Source organism: Chiloscyllium punctatum, chromosome 8 (genome assembly GCF_047496795.1).
Source record: "Chiloscyllium punctatum isolate Juve2018m chromosome 8, sChiPun1.3, whole genome shotgun sequence".
Lineage (NCBI taxonomy): Eukaryota > Metazoa > Chordata > Chondrichthyes > Orectolobiformes > Hemiscylliidae > Chiloscyllium > Chiloscyllium punctatum.
The window spans coordinates 56539630-56557530 of NC_092746.1; the positions used below are offsets into that span (position 1 = coordinate 56539630).

Below are 17901 nucleotides of genomic sequence, written 5' to 3' on the forward strand. Positions count from 1 at the left end.
TTTTAGGTTGTCTTAATTTAGAAAACTATTAGAATATAGAGGCCAAGCTGAATATTGTGCAACCCAAATATGCCTCCAATCCAACTGTGATCATTAGAAAATCTCAAAGAAATCTGTCTCTGTTAGGTTTCTACCTGGTTGCAATGCCATCTCAAGCTACAAACTGAGAGTGAGGTGAGGGTGTGCGCACTTGGACCCATGTAGATGAACCGTCCTCTCCACCCTCTTATGTTGACAGTAGTGTGAAGGCATTTCTGAAATGTTCATAAACTAACCCTGGGAACACCACTTGATAGGCTTTAAACTGGCTTATTCCCGAACTCAACTGAAAGATAACAAGAAAATAAGAAATATGAGCAGGAGCTATGAATTGTTATTGTTAGCCAGCCTTTGTTACTGTTGGCCAGCCTTTGTTACCTATCCCTCATTGCCCACCTTCTTGATCCGCTGTAGCCCATGTAGTATAGTTACACCCACAGTACTGTTGGGAAGGGAAATCAAGAATTCTGATCTAATGAGAGTTAAGGAATGGTGATATAGTTCCAGGCTAGAATGTGACCTTGCAGGTGGTGGTGTTCCCATGCATCTGCTGCTTGCACCCCTGATCACCCCCTCCCCGAACCCCTCCACTCACCCATCCTTCTGTCCTTCTCAGTGATAGAAGTCAAGAGTGTGACAGACCTGAAAAGTGTCTATATGATAATTGCAGAATTCTTCTAGTAGTTATAGATGTAGTTATTTGGATAGTAATAAATTCATTTATGTATTCTACAAATGATTCTCTTTGCATAAGGTAGTTTGTTAATTTATAATACATATTAATGTATCTATTTTCTAATCGCTGATACTGACCAGTCAATTAAACATGAAGTTTTGCAGATTGTGTTCAAGGAGTCATAGAGTCATAGAGATATATAGCACAGAAACAGACCTTTCGGTCCAACTTGACCATGCCGACCAGCTAGCTAATTAATCTAGTCCCATTTGCCAGCATTTGACCCAGAGCCCTCTAAACCCTTCCTAATCATGTACCCATTCATATGCCTTTTAAATGTTGTAATTTTGCCAGCCTCCACCACTTCCTCTGGCAGCTCATTCCATACACGTACCAACCTCAGTGTGGAAAGGTTGCCCCTTAGATTCCTTTTAAATCTTTTCCCTCTCACCCTAAACCTATGCCCTCTAGTTCTGGACTCTCCCACCCCAGGGAAAAGACCTTGTCTATTTATCCTATCCATGGCCCTCATGATTTTATAAACCTCTATAATGTCACCCTTCAGCCTGCAACATTCAAGGGAAAACAACCCCAGCTTATTCAGCCTCTCCCTACAGTTCAAACCCTCCAACCCTGGCAACATCCTTGTAAATCTTTTCTGAACCCTTTTAAGTTTCACAATAACCTTCCTGTAGGGGGGAGACCAGAAAGGCACAAAATATTCCAAAAGTCTTGTACAGCTGCAACATGACCTCCCAGCTTCTGTACTCAATGCTCTGACCAATAAAGAAAGCATACCAAATGTTGTCTTCACTAACCTATCTACCTGAGCCTCCACTTTTAAAGAACTATGAATCTACACTCCAAAGTTTCATTGTTAAGCAACACTCCCCAGGGCCTTACCATTAAGTGTATAAGTCCTGCTCTGATTTGCCTTTACAAAATGCAGCACCTCACATTTATGTAAATTAAACTTAACTTGCCACTCTTCGGCCCATTGTCCCATCTGATCAAGATTCCATTGTACTCTGAGATAACCTTCTTTGCTGTCCACTACACCTCCAATTTTGGTGTCACCTGCAAACTTATTAGCTATACCTCTTCTGTTCACATCCAAATCATTTATATAAATGATGAAAAACAGTGGACCCAGCACTGACCCAGCACACCACTGATCACAGGCCTCCAGTTTGAAAAGCAACTCTCCACCACTGCCCTCTGTCTTCTACATTCGAGCCAGTTCTGTTTCCAATTCTCCCTGTATTCCATGTGTTCTAACCAGTCTCCCAGTGTCAGTGCTGCATTTCTGGTTTCCTGCCTGCTTGTTCCACACTCCACTTGTTTCACCCATCAGCAGAAATAGGATCTGGCGCAACTGGGATTTCCACAGCAAAGTCACTCCCTCCTCTTTTAGAACATTCCTCAGCAATTATACAAAAACCCAGCTACTAATATCTGTTCATGTGACTCAATGAGACAGATTTGCCAAGGCATGGCAATCTTGTGAAAATTGTCACACTGGCCCCTTTTTTTTTACCAGAGATGTGAGCTCTGAATTTCTGAGAGAAAGTTCTGCTCAGGCTTCCATCAGAAATGTGGAGGCATACTTCCATTCTGACAGTTGCATGACAGAGCTGTTAGAAGAAAGCAAACCGTGCCTCCTTTTCAGCTGCCATATTCTGGAACTTAGTCTTTCCACACACTTTAACAGTTGCTGTCTGGGTCGGAATCCAAGTGGCTTAGGTTCATCAGGAGGGGTATGAGGGTGGGGCTGGGAGCAGAGGTTTTCAGTTTGGATATGACAGGGATTATTGTAAGGTTGGGTCCAATGCAGTCAGTTCAGATCTAGCAGCAGAAGAAGAGGTTTAGGATGGGACTGATGGAGGAAATCAATCAAGTCTGAGGGGTTGGTTCTGGTGGGAAGTGGGGTTTGATCAGGTCAAGTGCAGCGAGGGAGGGCAGACTTGAGTCAGGTCTAGCAGAAGGAAGGGGTCTCAGGTCCTGGGAGGTGGGGAAAAGTCAGTTCAGGTTGGTAGTGTAAGGTAAAATGGAGTCAGTTGAATAGTTGCTGAAGAGTTAGACTATATATTTCATATTTTACATCATTTCATTGCACCCTCTGAATTCTTTGATTTAAATGGAGACTGTCAGAGGATTTCAGGCATAGGAGCGTGGCATAGTGGTATTATCCCTTGACTATTATTCCTGGAATCCGAGTTCAAATCCAGCCTTAATATATGACAGAATTAAGAATCTAATGATGACCATGGAATTGTGGTGGGCAAAGTCCAATGTAATTCACTGATATCCTTCACGGAAAGAAATCTGACCTACATGTGACTCCAGTCCCATAGCAATGTTGTTGACTCTTAACTGACCAATAGGGATAAATAACAAATGCCTGTCTATTCAGCAATGCCCACATCCCATGAATAAATATTTTAAAAATTTGTCATGCAGAAAACTAAATGACCCAGACAGTTCCTCTTCCCAGTTACGTTCCCCCCAGCCCAATCCCCATCTCCCTATTTATCTCTCACCCCCCTTCCCCCTCCACGTTCCTGCTGAAGGACTTATGCCCGAAATGTGTCTCCTGCTGTTCGGATGCTGCTTGACCTGCTGTGCTTTTCCAGCCCCACACTTTTCAACACCAATTTAGCAACTGTCTGATCTGTGTCATACTTTGTTTACAATGTTCCCGTGCAGCGACTGTGTGTTCTACTATGTCAGAGTTGCTATATAAATAGAAACTGTTGTTTGTCATAGCCCTGTCTACTGACGAAAACATACGTACAAACTTCAACCTCTATTTGCAATAAAGAACAATCATCTTAGTCATCTACTGAGGTTTTTAATGCTCATTGTTTATCATTATTTAACCTCTCAATGTCTTTCTCTGAGATTTCCTTTCTTTTCATTCATGATTTTCTATATCTTTTCAGTTTTTTTAAAATATATATTCATTATCCACTTCTCATCTGTTTATTCCTCTAATTTTTCTCCTAATTTATACACAGTATGTGTCTTAACTATATATGTTCATACCTAAGGACCATCAGCAGATTTAGAAGGGACTCATTATCTGATACAAAAATCTTTTAGTCATTTGACATCAAGCTTGGCTATTTTATACACTCACAATAGCCAGTGTTCATGACTTTTGAACAAGCAGATAGATATATTTACAGTACACGTCACAAAAGCAACAGATAGATATCTTGATTGATGCACCTGGTAGTTTTAAACAAACATAACAGTGATGCACATGTTTCCAGAATGCTAGTTTTAATAAAAGGATGTTTTACATTCCTGCCTCCAGTGCTGAAAAGTCAGGAAGATAGGAAGAAATATGAAGAATCATATTTGACTCAAACATTAATCCAGTTTTTCCAAGACTTTCTGTTTTTATACCATGTAAATGATTTCATTTTGTGCACTGCTGGGTATCTCAGTATGGGAGCAGGCAGAGGAAATTATGTGGTCTGCCTCTAAAGTTCACTGAGGATCTGGGATTTCAGGGAGACCAACTCCAGAAGTTCCATTCGACCCCAGGATTTTGTCATTGGACTGTCGCCTGATTGCCAGACTTCAGGAAGGGACTTAACATGTTTCCTACATGTTAACAAATTGTAACAGTTCAACAAATACTTACTTGGCTGTCAAGTGCTTTGGGCTGTCCAATAGTCATGAAAGGATTTTTAAAATTAATGTCTTGTTTTTTCAAAAGAGGAAGTGGGGAGGCTGCAGAAGGATCTAGACAGTTTGGAAGAGTGGTCCAGGAAATGGCTGATGGAATTCAATGTGAGCAAATGCAAGGTCTTGCACTTTGGAAAAAAGAATACAAGCATGGACTACTTTCTAAATGGTGAGAAAATTCGTAAAGCCAAAGTACAGAGGGATCTGGGAGTGCTAGTTGAGGATTCTCTAAAGGTAAACATGCAGGTTGAGTCCGTGATTAAGAAAACGAATGCAATGTTGTCAATTATCTCAAGAGGGTTGGAATATAAGAACGCCGTTGTGCTACTGAGACTTTATAAAGCTCTGGTTAGGCCCCATTTGGAGTACTGTGTCCAGTTTTGGTCCCCACACCTCAGGAAGGACATACTGGCACTGGAGCGTGTCCAGCAGAGATTCACACGGATGATCCCTGGAATGGTAGGTCTAACATATGAGGAATGGTTGAGGATCCTGGGATTGTATTCATTGGAATTTAGAAGATTAAGGGGAGATCTAATAGAAACTTACAAGATAATACTTGGCTTGGAGAGGGTGGATGCTAAGAAATTGTTTCCGTTAGGCGAGGAGACTAGGACCCGTGGACACAGCCTTAGAATTAGAGGGGGTAAATTCAGAACAGAAATGCGGAGACATTTCTTCAGCCAGAGAGTGGTGGATCTGTGGAATTCATTGCCGCAGAGTGCAGTGGAGGCTGGGACGCTAAATGTCTTCAAGGCAGAAATTGATAAATTCTTGATGTCACAAGGAATTAAGGGCTATGAGGAGAATGCGGGTAAGTGGAGTTGAAATGCCCATCAGCCATGATTGAATGGCGGAGTGGACTCGATGGGCTGAATGGCCTTACTTCCGCTCCTATGTCTTATGGTCTTATGGCAGTATGGCATCCTTCGACTAAGATGTTGGAGACAATGAAGAGAAGATCACAGAGACCATTGCATCATTGACACTCTTGGAAACAACGGGCTTGGTGTTTGGTAGTGAAGTCGTTCTCCAGAGAGAGGTGGAATGAAATGTCAGAAATTTGGCATTCAGCCTTTGCCAGGTGGAGTTTAGTTCACCAGATCATGACAACAGGAGCACCCTGAGCATTTGATGACATTGTTAAGATTGGGCCTGAGAGAAAGGAGTACAGTAAGCCCAGACATTGTAGGTAAGAGTATATGGGAAGTGCAAAATAATTGAGAACAGCAAATGTCACATTGAAAGTTCTTGATGTAAAGTTACAGGAGGGGTAGATCACAAGGAGAAGGTATTCAAGTGGAATTATGTGAGCGGGATTAAGGGGCTGCAGTGCAGGTGAAGATTCCTGATCAATGATGTGTGTGTAGGGAGGTGAAGGCAATGAAAGAAGGGCTTAGGGTGATGCTAGCCTTCAAATTAATTAACTTGAGTGCATAAGAGGACAAAGCCAAGTCTTCTCTTTACTTTTGCACCATCAGCGAGGGCAAGATCAGAGGGGACCATGAAAACAGGCCAAGGCAGAATATAGAAGTAGCAGGCAGATCTGTGGAGGAATTTCCTTTCTCAGGTTATTGTCCTCAGGAAGCAGTGGAGACTGTGTTATTAAATATGGTCAAGGATGAGCGGACAGATTATTGATCTATAAGTGGAGTCAATGGTAATTGCTGGTAGGCAGGAGAGTGGAGTTAAGTTCGCAGTCAGATGAGCCATGATTTTATTGAATAGTGATGCAGGTTTGAGGGGTCAAATTCCTTGCTCCTGCTCATATTTCTTATTTTCTTATTATCTTTGAGTTGAGTTCAGGAATAAGCCAGTTTAAAGCCTATCAAGTGGTGTTCCCAGGGTTAGTTTATGAACATTTCAGAAATGCCTTCACACTACTGTCAACATAAGAGGGTGGAGAGGACGGTTCAACTACATGGGTCCAAGTGCGCACACCCTCACCTCACTCTCAGTTTGGAGTTTGAGATGTCATTGCAACCAGGTAGAAACCTAACAGAGACAGATTTCTTTGAGATTTTCTGATGATCACAGTTGGAGTGGAGGCATATTTGGGGCAAAGACTTGCACAATATTCAACTTGGCCTCCATATTCTCATAGTTTTCTAAATTTGGACAACATAAAAGAATTACACAATTGTTTTGAACCGTCATGTCCTCCCCTGCTCTCTGACCATGTTGATTTAATGCCTCCTCCATACTCATGCATATTGTTCCCACTTGAATAACATCCAGCAACTGAATGCTTCAGTTGAAACTGCCTCCACCAGAACTTGGCAAATAGAGTTTAATGAGGTTGAGTTCATGCACTTCAGTAGGAAATATTAAGAAGCAAGATAGTATTTAAATGGAAAAAGATTGCAGAAACAGTGCAGCAGAGGCATCATACAGACACTCTTCAGACCTGTCAAATCCACGACCTCCATCACCCAGAAGGACAAAAGGATGGGTGGGTGGAGGGGTTCGAGGGAATTGGGTCAGTGGAATAAGGAGGTGGGTTTCATGGACAAGATAAGAAAGCTGTTGGTGTCGCCGTTTGCAAGTGCATTTGACTGCTTGAAGGAAGTCTGCAAAGTTTCAAGTTTAATCAACTGGTCACTAACTGCGATTAGAAAATAGATATATTAAATATGTATTATAAAGTTACAAAATAATTTATGCAAAGAGAATCATTTATAGAATACACGAATGAATTTGTTACTGTCAAGATAACTGCACCAATAACTACCAGAAGAATTCTGCAGTAATCATACACTGTTCGGATCTGTCAAACCATGACCTCTATCCCCTAGAGGATCAGAAGGGTGGAGGGGTTGAGGGGGTGGTGATGAGGGATGCAGGCAGCAGATGCATGGAAACACCACCACCTGCAAGTTCAGATTCTAACCTTGGAATTATATCTCCAATCCTCTGCACATATTAGATCAGAATTTTAGATTTCCCTCCCAACAGTATTATGGGTGTATCTATACTACATGGGCTACATTGGATGAAGAAGGTGGGATAATGAGGGATAGGTAACAAAAGCTGGTCCACAAGGTCCACATTCTGGCAAAGAATCAAAAAACTTCAATTACTCCTCTATGTAGCTATAGTATACACATACACTGCTCTTAAATCTTAATTTGTATCGATTTTGACGAGAACATATCCTTTTACTAATTTCTTTTGTGTAATTTTGTTTCACATGTTTCTGCTGTTCTTTCTGAAATTAAAATCAGCTTTTTTATTCCAATAACAATTAAAAGAACTGTCTGGTGGTTTAGATTAGATTACTTAGATTACTTACAGTGTGGAAACAGGCCCTTCGGCCCAACAAGTCCACACCGCCCCGCCGAAGCGCAACCAACCCATACCCCTACATCTACCCCTAACCTAACACTACGGGCAATTTAGCATGGCCAATTCACCTGACCTGGTTTTAGGATTGGAACATTTTAAGGATGGCTCATTTAAACAATCATGTTAAATACCATATCTGCAGCTGTGTAACAGTTCCATGCTTCCCATTGTCAAGGTGTGACATCCCTGGTGGCTTGAAAATAATTGAGCTCTCTATACCTCTTTGACCTGAGCTGCCTCTGGCTTCCATTCTCAACTTTCCTTGGCCCAACTTCAGGGTCTTAAGACAAGAGCATTTGACCTTGGATTGATTGCTATTTGATTTTTTTATACTTTGATACACATGGCAAAAGAAATGAAGCTACACCTACTACATGAGTATGTATAATACTTGCTGGTATGCAAGTAGAGCAAGTAAATTAATTGCAAAATGGAATTTATTTCAAAGGGACTCAAGAAGCGAAGTGTTGCTCCAACTGTACAAGGCATTGGTGATACCACACATACAGTATACAGTTTTGGTCTCCTTATTTAATGTAGAATATACTTGTAATGGATGCTGTTCAGAGTAGGTTCACCTTGGTGATTGCTGGGATAAATAAGTTGTTTTGTGAGGAAAGGTTGAGGACATCGGGCCTATACTCATTCGAGTTTAGAAGAATGAGAGGTGATTTTATTGGAATAATAAAATTCTTGGTGACTTCATAAAGTAGAAGCTGAGAAGATGTTTCCTCAGAAGCAGTCATAAACAGTCATAAATAAATAAATAGTTATGTTTTGGGGAGCCCATACATACACAAACACAGTAAACTGTGAGAAAAAGCTATATTCATGTATATCACTCAGCTGTTGGTTGCTTTTACACAAGACCAACAAATGCCCTTGGCATGTTAGACTAGGATTTAGAACATTTCTTATCCAGATTGAAACATTTTTTTTTAATCTATCAATTCCTTATGTACCAAACACAACTGTGGTTTCTTTGTTTCAGTTTTTATTGTACATTCATGGGAAGTGCACAACTAGCAATAAAATATAACCTTCTTCCTTTAAAAACACTACACATTTGCACAATCTTTTTTCTAGGCAACAGTGTTTGTTCTACTCTAAATTCGAAATAATTGCATTCATATTAATAGATTTTTTTTCCCAGGGTAGGGAGTCCAAACTAGAGGGTATTGGTTTAAGGTGAGAAGGGAAAGATTTAAAAGGGATCTGAGCGGCACCTTTTTCATACAGATAGTGATGCAAGTATAGAATAAGCTGTCGGAGGAGGTGGTAGAGGCTGGTACAATTACAATATTGGAAAGGCATCACAGTGGGTACATGAATAGGGAGGGTTTAGAGTGATATGAACCAATTCCTGGAAAAAGACACTAGATTAGGGTTTAGGATATCTGATCGGCATGGACAAGTTGTACTAAAGTGTCTGTTTTTGTGCTGTACAGCTCTATGACTCTACGTCACTACTAAGTTATACAATTAAATCATTATATGTTCATGTGTGTCTTTTGTCCAATCAAATCATTTCATGTTCACATCTCTTACTAAGTACATACTGTTGTCCGCTTTCACAGTTGCAGTTTTACCATTTGCAGAGCAGTAGGAAAACCAACAGACACATGGGTAGCAAGGAGAGATTGTTTCCTTTGTGAAATGTTGCATAGAAAATAAATGGATTACCTGGCTTTATTAGATTTTATTAAAAGTTTAGATTTACTATGGCTGTATGTATGTATGCATATTTATGCATGGCTACAATTACAGAACAATATGAAATCTTTTCTGATGAAAGTATAAATTGACCAGTTCGTCTTCTGATGGGATTGAAGTACTTTGACCCAATAAATCCTTGGTATACTAATTGTATTACGTTGAAATGTGGCATATATAGAACTGACAAGAAATTGAAAGTGACAGCAGTTCAACAAGTGACACACAGAAAGTTATTTTTCTGTGGGAGGATTTGCCTGAAGATACAAATGACCTTTCCGTTTCTATTCATAAATATGTTCAACAACTGGAATAAAAGCAATGCACTGCAGTGTCATTGCTGGCAAGATATGAGGATAAAAAAGCGGCTTACAGAACTCATGCTTACTTTCCAAATATATTCGTTTCCAGACATTTTGAATTCACGGTCACTTGAAATGTAAAATTTTGGAAAATGAGGCAAATCCCTTACAAAGCACATATTTCAACCTTTGAATTACAGTATACCCATAGTTAAAACTGTGTCAAAATTTATAGGATAGCGTATTACGCAGGTGTATGTGGAAGCAATGCTGTTCAGACCAAGGATGGGGAAAGGGATTGAATAGCTATTGTAGGCATTTCAGATGTCAACATATGGTGAGTCTTGTCTGCATGAAAAGCAAGGGTGAAGTTGCAGCTAACATAAACAACCTGCATTGGAAGCCAACATCTTAGCAGAAACTTAACTAGCCAGTTTAATATATTGTGACCATATTTGGCTCTTTGGTCTTTGTCTCTAACTGAAGCTCTAATGCACTAACAGTGCATTACTGATACACCCTCCATCAAGCCAGGAGATCGACCCTGATTCAATGAAGAGTGCAAGAAGACATGCCAGGAGCAGCACCAGGCTTAGCTGAAGATGAGCTGTCAACCTGGTGAAGCCCACAAACAGGATGACTTGCATGCTAAACAGTAAAAGCAGCAGTGATAGACAGAGCTAAGAGATCCCATAACCAACAGATCAGATCTAAGTTCTGCAGTCCAGCCAAAATCAGTCATGAATGGTGGTGGACAATTAAACAACTCACTATGGAGGAGGCTCCTCAAATATCTCCATTCTCAATTATGGAAGAGCCCAGCACATCAGTGCAAAAGATAAGGCTGAAGCTTTTGCAGCAATCTTTAGCCAGAAGTGCCAAGTATAACAGATATTAGTCTTCAGACAACTCGACTCACTCCACGTGATATCCAGAAAGAGTGGAGACAATGGATTCTGCAAAGGCTACAGGGCCTGACTACATTCTGGCAATAATACTGATGACTTGTGCTCCAGAACTTGCCACTCACCTAGTCAAGCTGTTCCAGTACAGTTACAACACTGGCATCTACCCAGTAATGTGGAAAATTGTCCAAGTATGTCCTATACAGTACAACCTCGAATATCCGAACATTGAATATCTGAATTTCAGATTATCCAAACAAGATCTCAAGGTTCTGATGCTTAAATAAACTGTGTTATCCGAACATTCAATCATCCAAACATTTGATTATCCGAACAAAATACTCCCCGCCCATGTAGTTCAGATAATCGAGGTTGCCCTGTGCATAAAAAGCAGGACAAATCTAACCCAGCCAATTACCATCCCATCAGTCTACTCTTGATCATCAGTAAAGTGATGGAAGTTGTCATCACCAGTGCTATCAAGCAACACCTGCTCAGTAATAACCTGCTCAGTGATGCCCAGTTTGGGTTCCACCAGGGCCATTCAGTTTCTGACCTCATTACAGCCAAACATGGACAAAGGAGCTGAATTCTAGAGGTGAATTGAGAGCAACAGCTCTTGACATCAAGGCTCCATTGGATTGAGTGTGGTATCAAGGAGCCTTTGGAAAATTGGAATCAATGGGTATCATGGGGAAAACTCTCCAGTGGTTAGAGTCATAGCTGGCACATAGAAATATGGTCATGGTTGTTGGAGGTCAGTCATCTCAGCTCCAGGACATCTCTGCAGAAGTTCCTCAGGGTAGTGTCCTAGGCTCAGCCATCTTCAGCTGCTTCATGAATGACCATCCCTTCATCACATGTTTGGATGTTCACTGATGATTGCACAGTGTTCAGCATCATTCATGATTCTTCAGATACTTAAGCAGCCATGTTCAAAAGCAACAATATCTGGATAATATCCAGGCTTGGGCTAACAAGTGGCAATTAACATTCATGTTTCACAAATGCCAGGCTATGACTATCACCAATAAGAGACAGTGTAATTACCCATCCCATGACATTCAATGATATCACCATCACGGAATATCCTACTATCACCATCCTGGGAGAAACTCAACTGGACTCACCACATAAACATAGTGGCTACAAGAACATGTCAGAGGCTAGGAATACTGCGACAGGTAACTCACTTCCTGACTCCCCAAAGCATGTCCACCATCTCCAAGGCACAAGGCAGGAGTGTGATGGAATATTCCCTACTTGCCTGGATGAGTACAACTTCAACAACACTCAAGAAGCTCGACAACATCCTTGAAAAAGCAGCCTGCTTGATTGGCACTAAATCCTCAAGTATCCACTCGCTCCTCCACCGAGGTCTGTAGCAGTAGTATGTAATATCTACAAGATACCCTGCAGAAATTCAGCAAAGATCCTCAGACATCACCTTTTAAACCATCGACCACTTCCATCTAGAAGGACAAAGGCAGCACCTGTATGGGTACACCACCACCTTTAAGTTCCTCTCCAAGCCACTCACCATCCTGACTTGGAAATGTATCAGCGTTCCTTCACATCACTGGGTCAAAATCCTGGAATTCCCTCCCTAATGGCATTATGGATCAATCCACAGTAGGTGGACTGCAGCGGTTTAAGTTGGCATCTCACCACCACCTTCTCTTGGGCCACTAGGGACAGGCAATAAACCAGCATTGTCCACATCCCACAAAATGAATTTTTTAAAAAACAGGCGTTACTTGGCAAAGCAAGGATGCGGTGATCATATAGGTAGGTACTAAGTGAGTGAGCACTAGGAAAAGAAGCAAGCTGCTTGGAGATGTCTGGCCTAATCCATGAGTAGCCTTTCAATACTAGTTGTCAGTGTATCTGATGATCTAGATCTCAACTTCTTGAATGTCCTGCATATGGATCAGATTGGTGGCATGAGGATCATGTAGTATTTGTAATTATCGGGTACCCGTGGCTGAGGGGTGAATGTAGCTGGTGCACATGAATCATTCCCTGAGACTCTATTGTTTTCCAAACAATGTGAAGTCTCTCCACAGTCAGTAGTGAGCTGAAATTGCCAGGTACCTGCTCTGGCTTCCATGTTGATGTTCTCATGGTCAGATTTGCTCACAGTGGATGGTCAGATAGGAACTGAAATTTAATGCGATGAGATGTGCATAAGGTTGTTAATAAGCAATAATCCCCCAACTCACCATTGCTTGGTGAGAACATCACTTCAGTGTCCAGATAGATAAAAGATGCAGTGAGTTGCAGGTAGGTCTCACTGGACATCTCAGGATTGTGCCACATTTTTCACCATAGCCTGCATCATTTAAGTCCCTCTGCCAAGAGTTAAAATTGTGGCAATAAAATTCTGAGTAAGTGCTGTCAGTAAGAAATAAACTTTAAAAAGAAATAACAAAAATATATATTTTAATGGTGTTTGACTGATTCATAATGGTGGCTTAACTGTGCAATTAATGTAAATTTGACAATTATGCCTAACGTGGAAATCTTTATTTCTGTGCCAGTCCCACAGTTCTGTTGAACGAGCAGGGTTGATTGCTAGTGTCAAAATGAGAAAATTACCTTCCGATGAGAAATTCGTTCTCCGTGGGGAGGCACTAAAACGAGCTTTGGAAGAAGATAAAGCCTTAGGTTTCATCCCTTTCTTTGTAAGTAAACATTTTCTTTATCTTCTGTCTGAGATTAAGTTGTAATATTTGCAAAAGATTTTTTATAAGGTAAGGCAGGGCTGTGGAGTGTAATTTAGTGCTTTGTGGAATGTGCACAAAGTTTACTGAACCAGATTCATGGCATTCCTGTTTTCCTGGTAAGTGGTTGTGCCCATTAAATTAACCTTAAATAATGAAATCCTGACAAATTGAGCCACTGGCCATGATCTTATTAATTTGTTGAGTATGTTAGGTGCATTAATAACGGTAGTTTATTGCAAATGCAACATTTTAGGACAGGATTGTACACACCCGTTATGCTCTACAAACTGACAAAATTAGCATTTTGGGTGCAACAGTTCAATAGAACCTGAATTCTTCCAAACTTCCAAAAATGGACAGAATATATGTTGTTGAGAAAGATGCAATTTTGTTTGAGGTTTGAATAAACTCAACTGCATCACATGTGATGACATTGAACAACACAATTCCTTGTTTCTTTAACACAGTCATATAATTATTTCTGTATTATCATCATGTTCATTGCCTTTTTAATACTAATAATGGTTTGAAAGAGATGACTTACAGATGTTTAGTGCAGTAAAGCCATAGGCTATGAAATTAATGCAGAAAAGAGTGAATCGCATACTGTTCCAAGATAGGGTGAATGTATAAATAGGTTTTTTACAATTACAAATACACTTGCTAATGTAACGTAAATCTGTGGCTTAAATAATAGGCAGATGGCTCATGTTCTGAATCCAATTTTTCTTCAACATTTTGTTCTCAAATTAAGCATAATTGGAGCATTCGCTGCTATTTGTTAAAGTTAAATGGTCCTGCAGAGATTCTTGTCCTGTTTGTATAGCTAACACATGGCTACAAAGATTAAACTAAACCTCATTATCTTTTAGCTTCCCCAAGCCTAAGGGTGTAATACATTTCTGTCAATTGTAAGCAATAAATCCAATAATGCATTGGTAAATATATGCAGTTAAAATGGAACAAGAGATCTGTTTTAGATGTAATCAGTTCTTCAAACAGAAAACTGCAGGCAATGTCATCAATTTTTAATATCATACGCAAACAGTTTAATACGTCAGTCATCTGTCTTTGTTATTCTCATGAGATACATGAGCATTTATTTGCAGCGAGAAACAAATGAAAATTTAATTTGAATTTGCAGAGAGTTAATAAAATTAGTTTGAGCTTTTATACCTGATTTCTAAATGATGCTAATATAGGAAAATAATCCAAGAATAAGGCATGTTCATCAGAATGGATCTCAGGTTTGTATCCTAAATTTCCTACATGGTGAGCATTCATTTCAGTGCCAAAAATTGTGCCAAGTAAAAGCCAAGGATTTTTCTGTCATTCCAAGGATGGGAAATTAGAGAGAAAAGCATACAGTTATTGTCATACACTTCGACAGCTGATTAAAGTGCCATGTCGCTTTATCCCCCATCTGTAAATAAAACTGTTTCAGCTTTCATTATTACTGAAATAATGGAGGTATTGTATAGGTGATTAACCTTGTCAGATTGAACCAGATCATTGATCCTGACATGAGCCTGTGACTACATATCTACTCCATCAACAAAAACCTCTACTTCTGCCTTGCTGGCATTGCCTATTACTGCAGGTCGTTCTGCTATAACGCGACAATTCTGTGCCTTTGCAATTTCGTGCTATAGAAAATCACACTGTTGAAAAGCGCTAACAGAAAATCGCTTTTCCCGTTCAGTAGAAAGTTTGCATTATCCAAAAAAAGTCCAAAAATCGTCAATCGTGTTATAGTTAATTCATGCTGACAAGATGCTCATGATAACAGAACAACCTGTGTTTTCATTCACCCGCTGCTGAACCAGTTTTTACAGACCTGAGATTAAATGATTTGTCAGTCTTGTGAGGTTTCATAATATGTAAACTTTCTTCAAGCTATAAGCCTTTGCCAAAGTTACTCATTTGACTGCTTGTGACCGGTTTTACAGCTGTTGCAGCTATATTCTCTCGGTAAATATTATTAGATTCTTCGAATCATAAAGTTGTACAGCATGAGAACAGACCATTAGGTCCAACTCGTTCATACCAACTAGATGTCCCAAATTAATTTAGTCCCATTTGCCAGCATTCAGCCCATGTCACTCGAAATCCTTCTTATTATGCACCCATTTAGATGCATTTTAAATGTTGTATTTGTACTTGCCTCCACAACTTCCTTTAGCAGCTCATTCCAGACATGCACAACCCTCTGCATGAAAAGGTTTACTTTTAGGTTCTTTTTAAATCTTTCCCCTCTCACCTTAAACCTTCTAGTTTTAGACTCCCCTAACCTTGGAAAAAGATGTTAGCTATTCACTCTATCTGTGCCCTTATGATTTTATAAATCTCAATAAGGTTACCCCTCAGCCTCTGACACTCCAGGGAAAGAGAGGAGGCAGCCTGTTCAGCATCTCCCTATAGCTCAAACCCTGCAACTCTGACAACATCCTTGTAAATCTTTTCTGAATCCTTTCAAATTTAACAACATCTTTCTTAGAGCAGAAAGACATGAATTGTACACAATATACCAAACCAATATCCCGTACAGCAGCAACATGACATCACAACTCCTGTAACCAAAGCACTGACCAATAAAGGCAAGCATAGGAAAAGCCTTCTTCACTACCCTGTCGATCTGCAACTCCACTTTCAAGGAATTATGAACCTGCACGCCAAGGTGTCTTTGTTTGGCAACAATCCCCAGGACCCCACTATTAAGTGTGTAAGTGTTGCCTTGATTTGCCTTACCAAAATGCAACACCTCAAATTTATCTAAATTAAACTCTATTTTCCACTCCTCGGCCTATTGTCTCATCTGATTAAGGTCCTGTTGTACTCTTAGATAACCTTAGTCATAGAGTAATAGAGTCAGAGAAATGTACAGCACGGAAACAGATCTTTTAGTCCAACTCGAGCTTGCTGACCAGATATCCCAGCCCAATGGAGTCCCACTTGCTAGCACCCGGCCCATATCCCTCCAAACCCTTCCTATTCATATACCCATCCAGATGCCTTTTAAATGTTGCAATTGTACTAACCTCCACCACTTCCTCTGGCAACACATTCCACACACGCACCACCCTCTGCATGAAAAAGTTGCCTCTTATGTCTCTTTTATATCTTTCACCTCTGATCCTAAACTATGCCTTCTAGTTCTGGACTCCCCCACCCCAAGGAAAAGACCTTGTCTATTTACCCTATCCAAGCCCCTCATGATTTTATAAACCTCTGTAAGGTCACCCCTCAGCCTCTGACGCTCCAGGGAAAACAGCTCCAGTCTATTCAACCTCTCTGTATAGCTCAAATCCTCCAACCCTGACAACATCCTTTAAATCTTTTCTGAGCCCTTTCAAGTTTCACAACATCCCTCTGCAATATTACCTCCCTTCTCCAGTATTCAGTACTCTGACCAATAAAGGAAAGCATACCAAATTCCTTCTTCACTATCCTATCTACCTGCAACTCTACTTTCTACCACTCCTCAGCCCATTTGCCCATCTGATCAAGATCCCATTGTAATCTGAAGTAACCTTCTTCGCTTTCCACTACACCTCCAATTTTGGTGTAATCTGCAAACTTACTAACTATAGCTCTTAAGTTCACATCCAAATCAATTATAAAAGTGATGAAAAGTAATGGATCCAGCACCAATCCTTGTGGCACTCTGCTGGTCACAGGCTTCAAATCTGAAAAACAACCCTCAACCACCACATCCCAACACTTGTATTCAGTACTTTGACTGATGAAAGTAGACATGCCGAAAGCCTTTTTCACCACTCTGTTTACCTCTAATACCACTTTCCAGGAGCTAGGAACCTGCATCCCTAGATCACTTTGTTCTATTACACTCCACAGGGCCCTATCTTTGGCTGCTCTAGTCCTGCTCTAGTTTGACCCAACAAAATGCAACACCTTGCATTTATCTAAATTAAACTCCATCTGCGAATCCATGAGATTTAAGTCAAGATTAGAGTGGTGCTGGATACGCCCCGTGATATTTAACCTTACTCAACAGCCTATCATGTGATACCTTATCAAACTCCTTGCTAAAGTCCTCATATACAACATTTACTGCACTGCCTGTAAGGAGAGAAAAGAGCTGGCGTTTCGAGTCTAACTGACCCTTTGTCAAAGCTTTGACAAAGCTGAGATTTTCCAGCATTTTTTTCTTTTGGTTTCAGCTTCCAGCATCGCAGTAATTTGTTTTCATTTACTGCACTGCCCTTATCTACCTTCTAGGTTACCACTTGTAAATTGATTATTCTCGAATTATCTAGAGACAAAGACTTGAAAGGAATCTGGATTTTATATTTTAATCAACAGTCAACTTCCCAACTGATTAAAGGATTAAAGGGCTGCAAGTTTTAAGGTTGTTAACGTTTTGCTGATAAGTACTGTATTTTATACCTCCCTATCATACCTCAGGAAGGAAATCCAAAGTCTTATAATCTTGGAATTTGTCCCATGAAACCAATTAGGAACAATATTTTCTTATTTTA

At 40.3% G+C, this 17901-nt stretch overlaps 1 protein-coding gene across 4 annotated transcripts in view; it reads left to right on the plus strand.

Annotated features, from left to right (window-relative positions):
* Positions 1–17901, plus strand: part of ddc (dopa decarboxylase) — a 114242-nt gene that overhangs the window by 33604 nt on the left and 62737 nt on the right. For all 4 annotated transcript variants that reach the window (XM_072575613.1, XM_072575616.1, XM_072575615.1 and 1 more), the window contains exon 6: positions 13217–13360. In XM_072575613.1, the coding sequence (XP_072431714.1) occupies positions 13217–13360 (144 nt within the window). The remainder of the gene's footprint in view (positions 1–13216; positions 13361–17901) is intronic.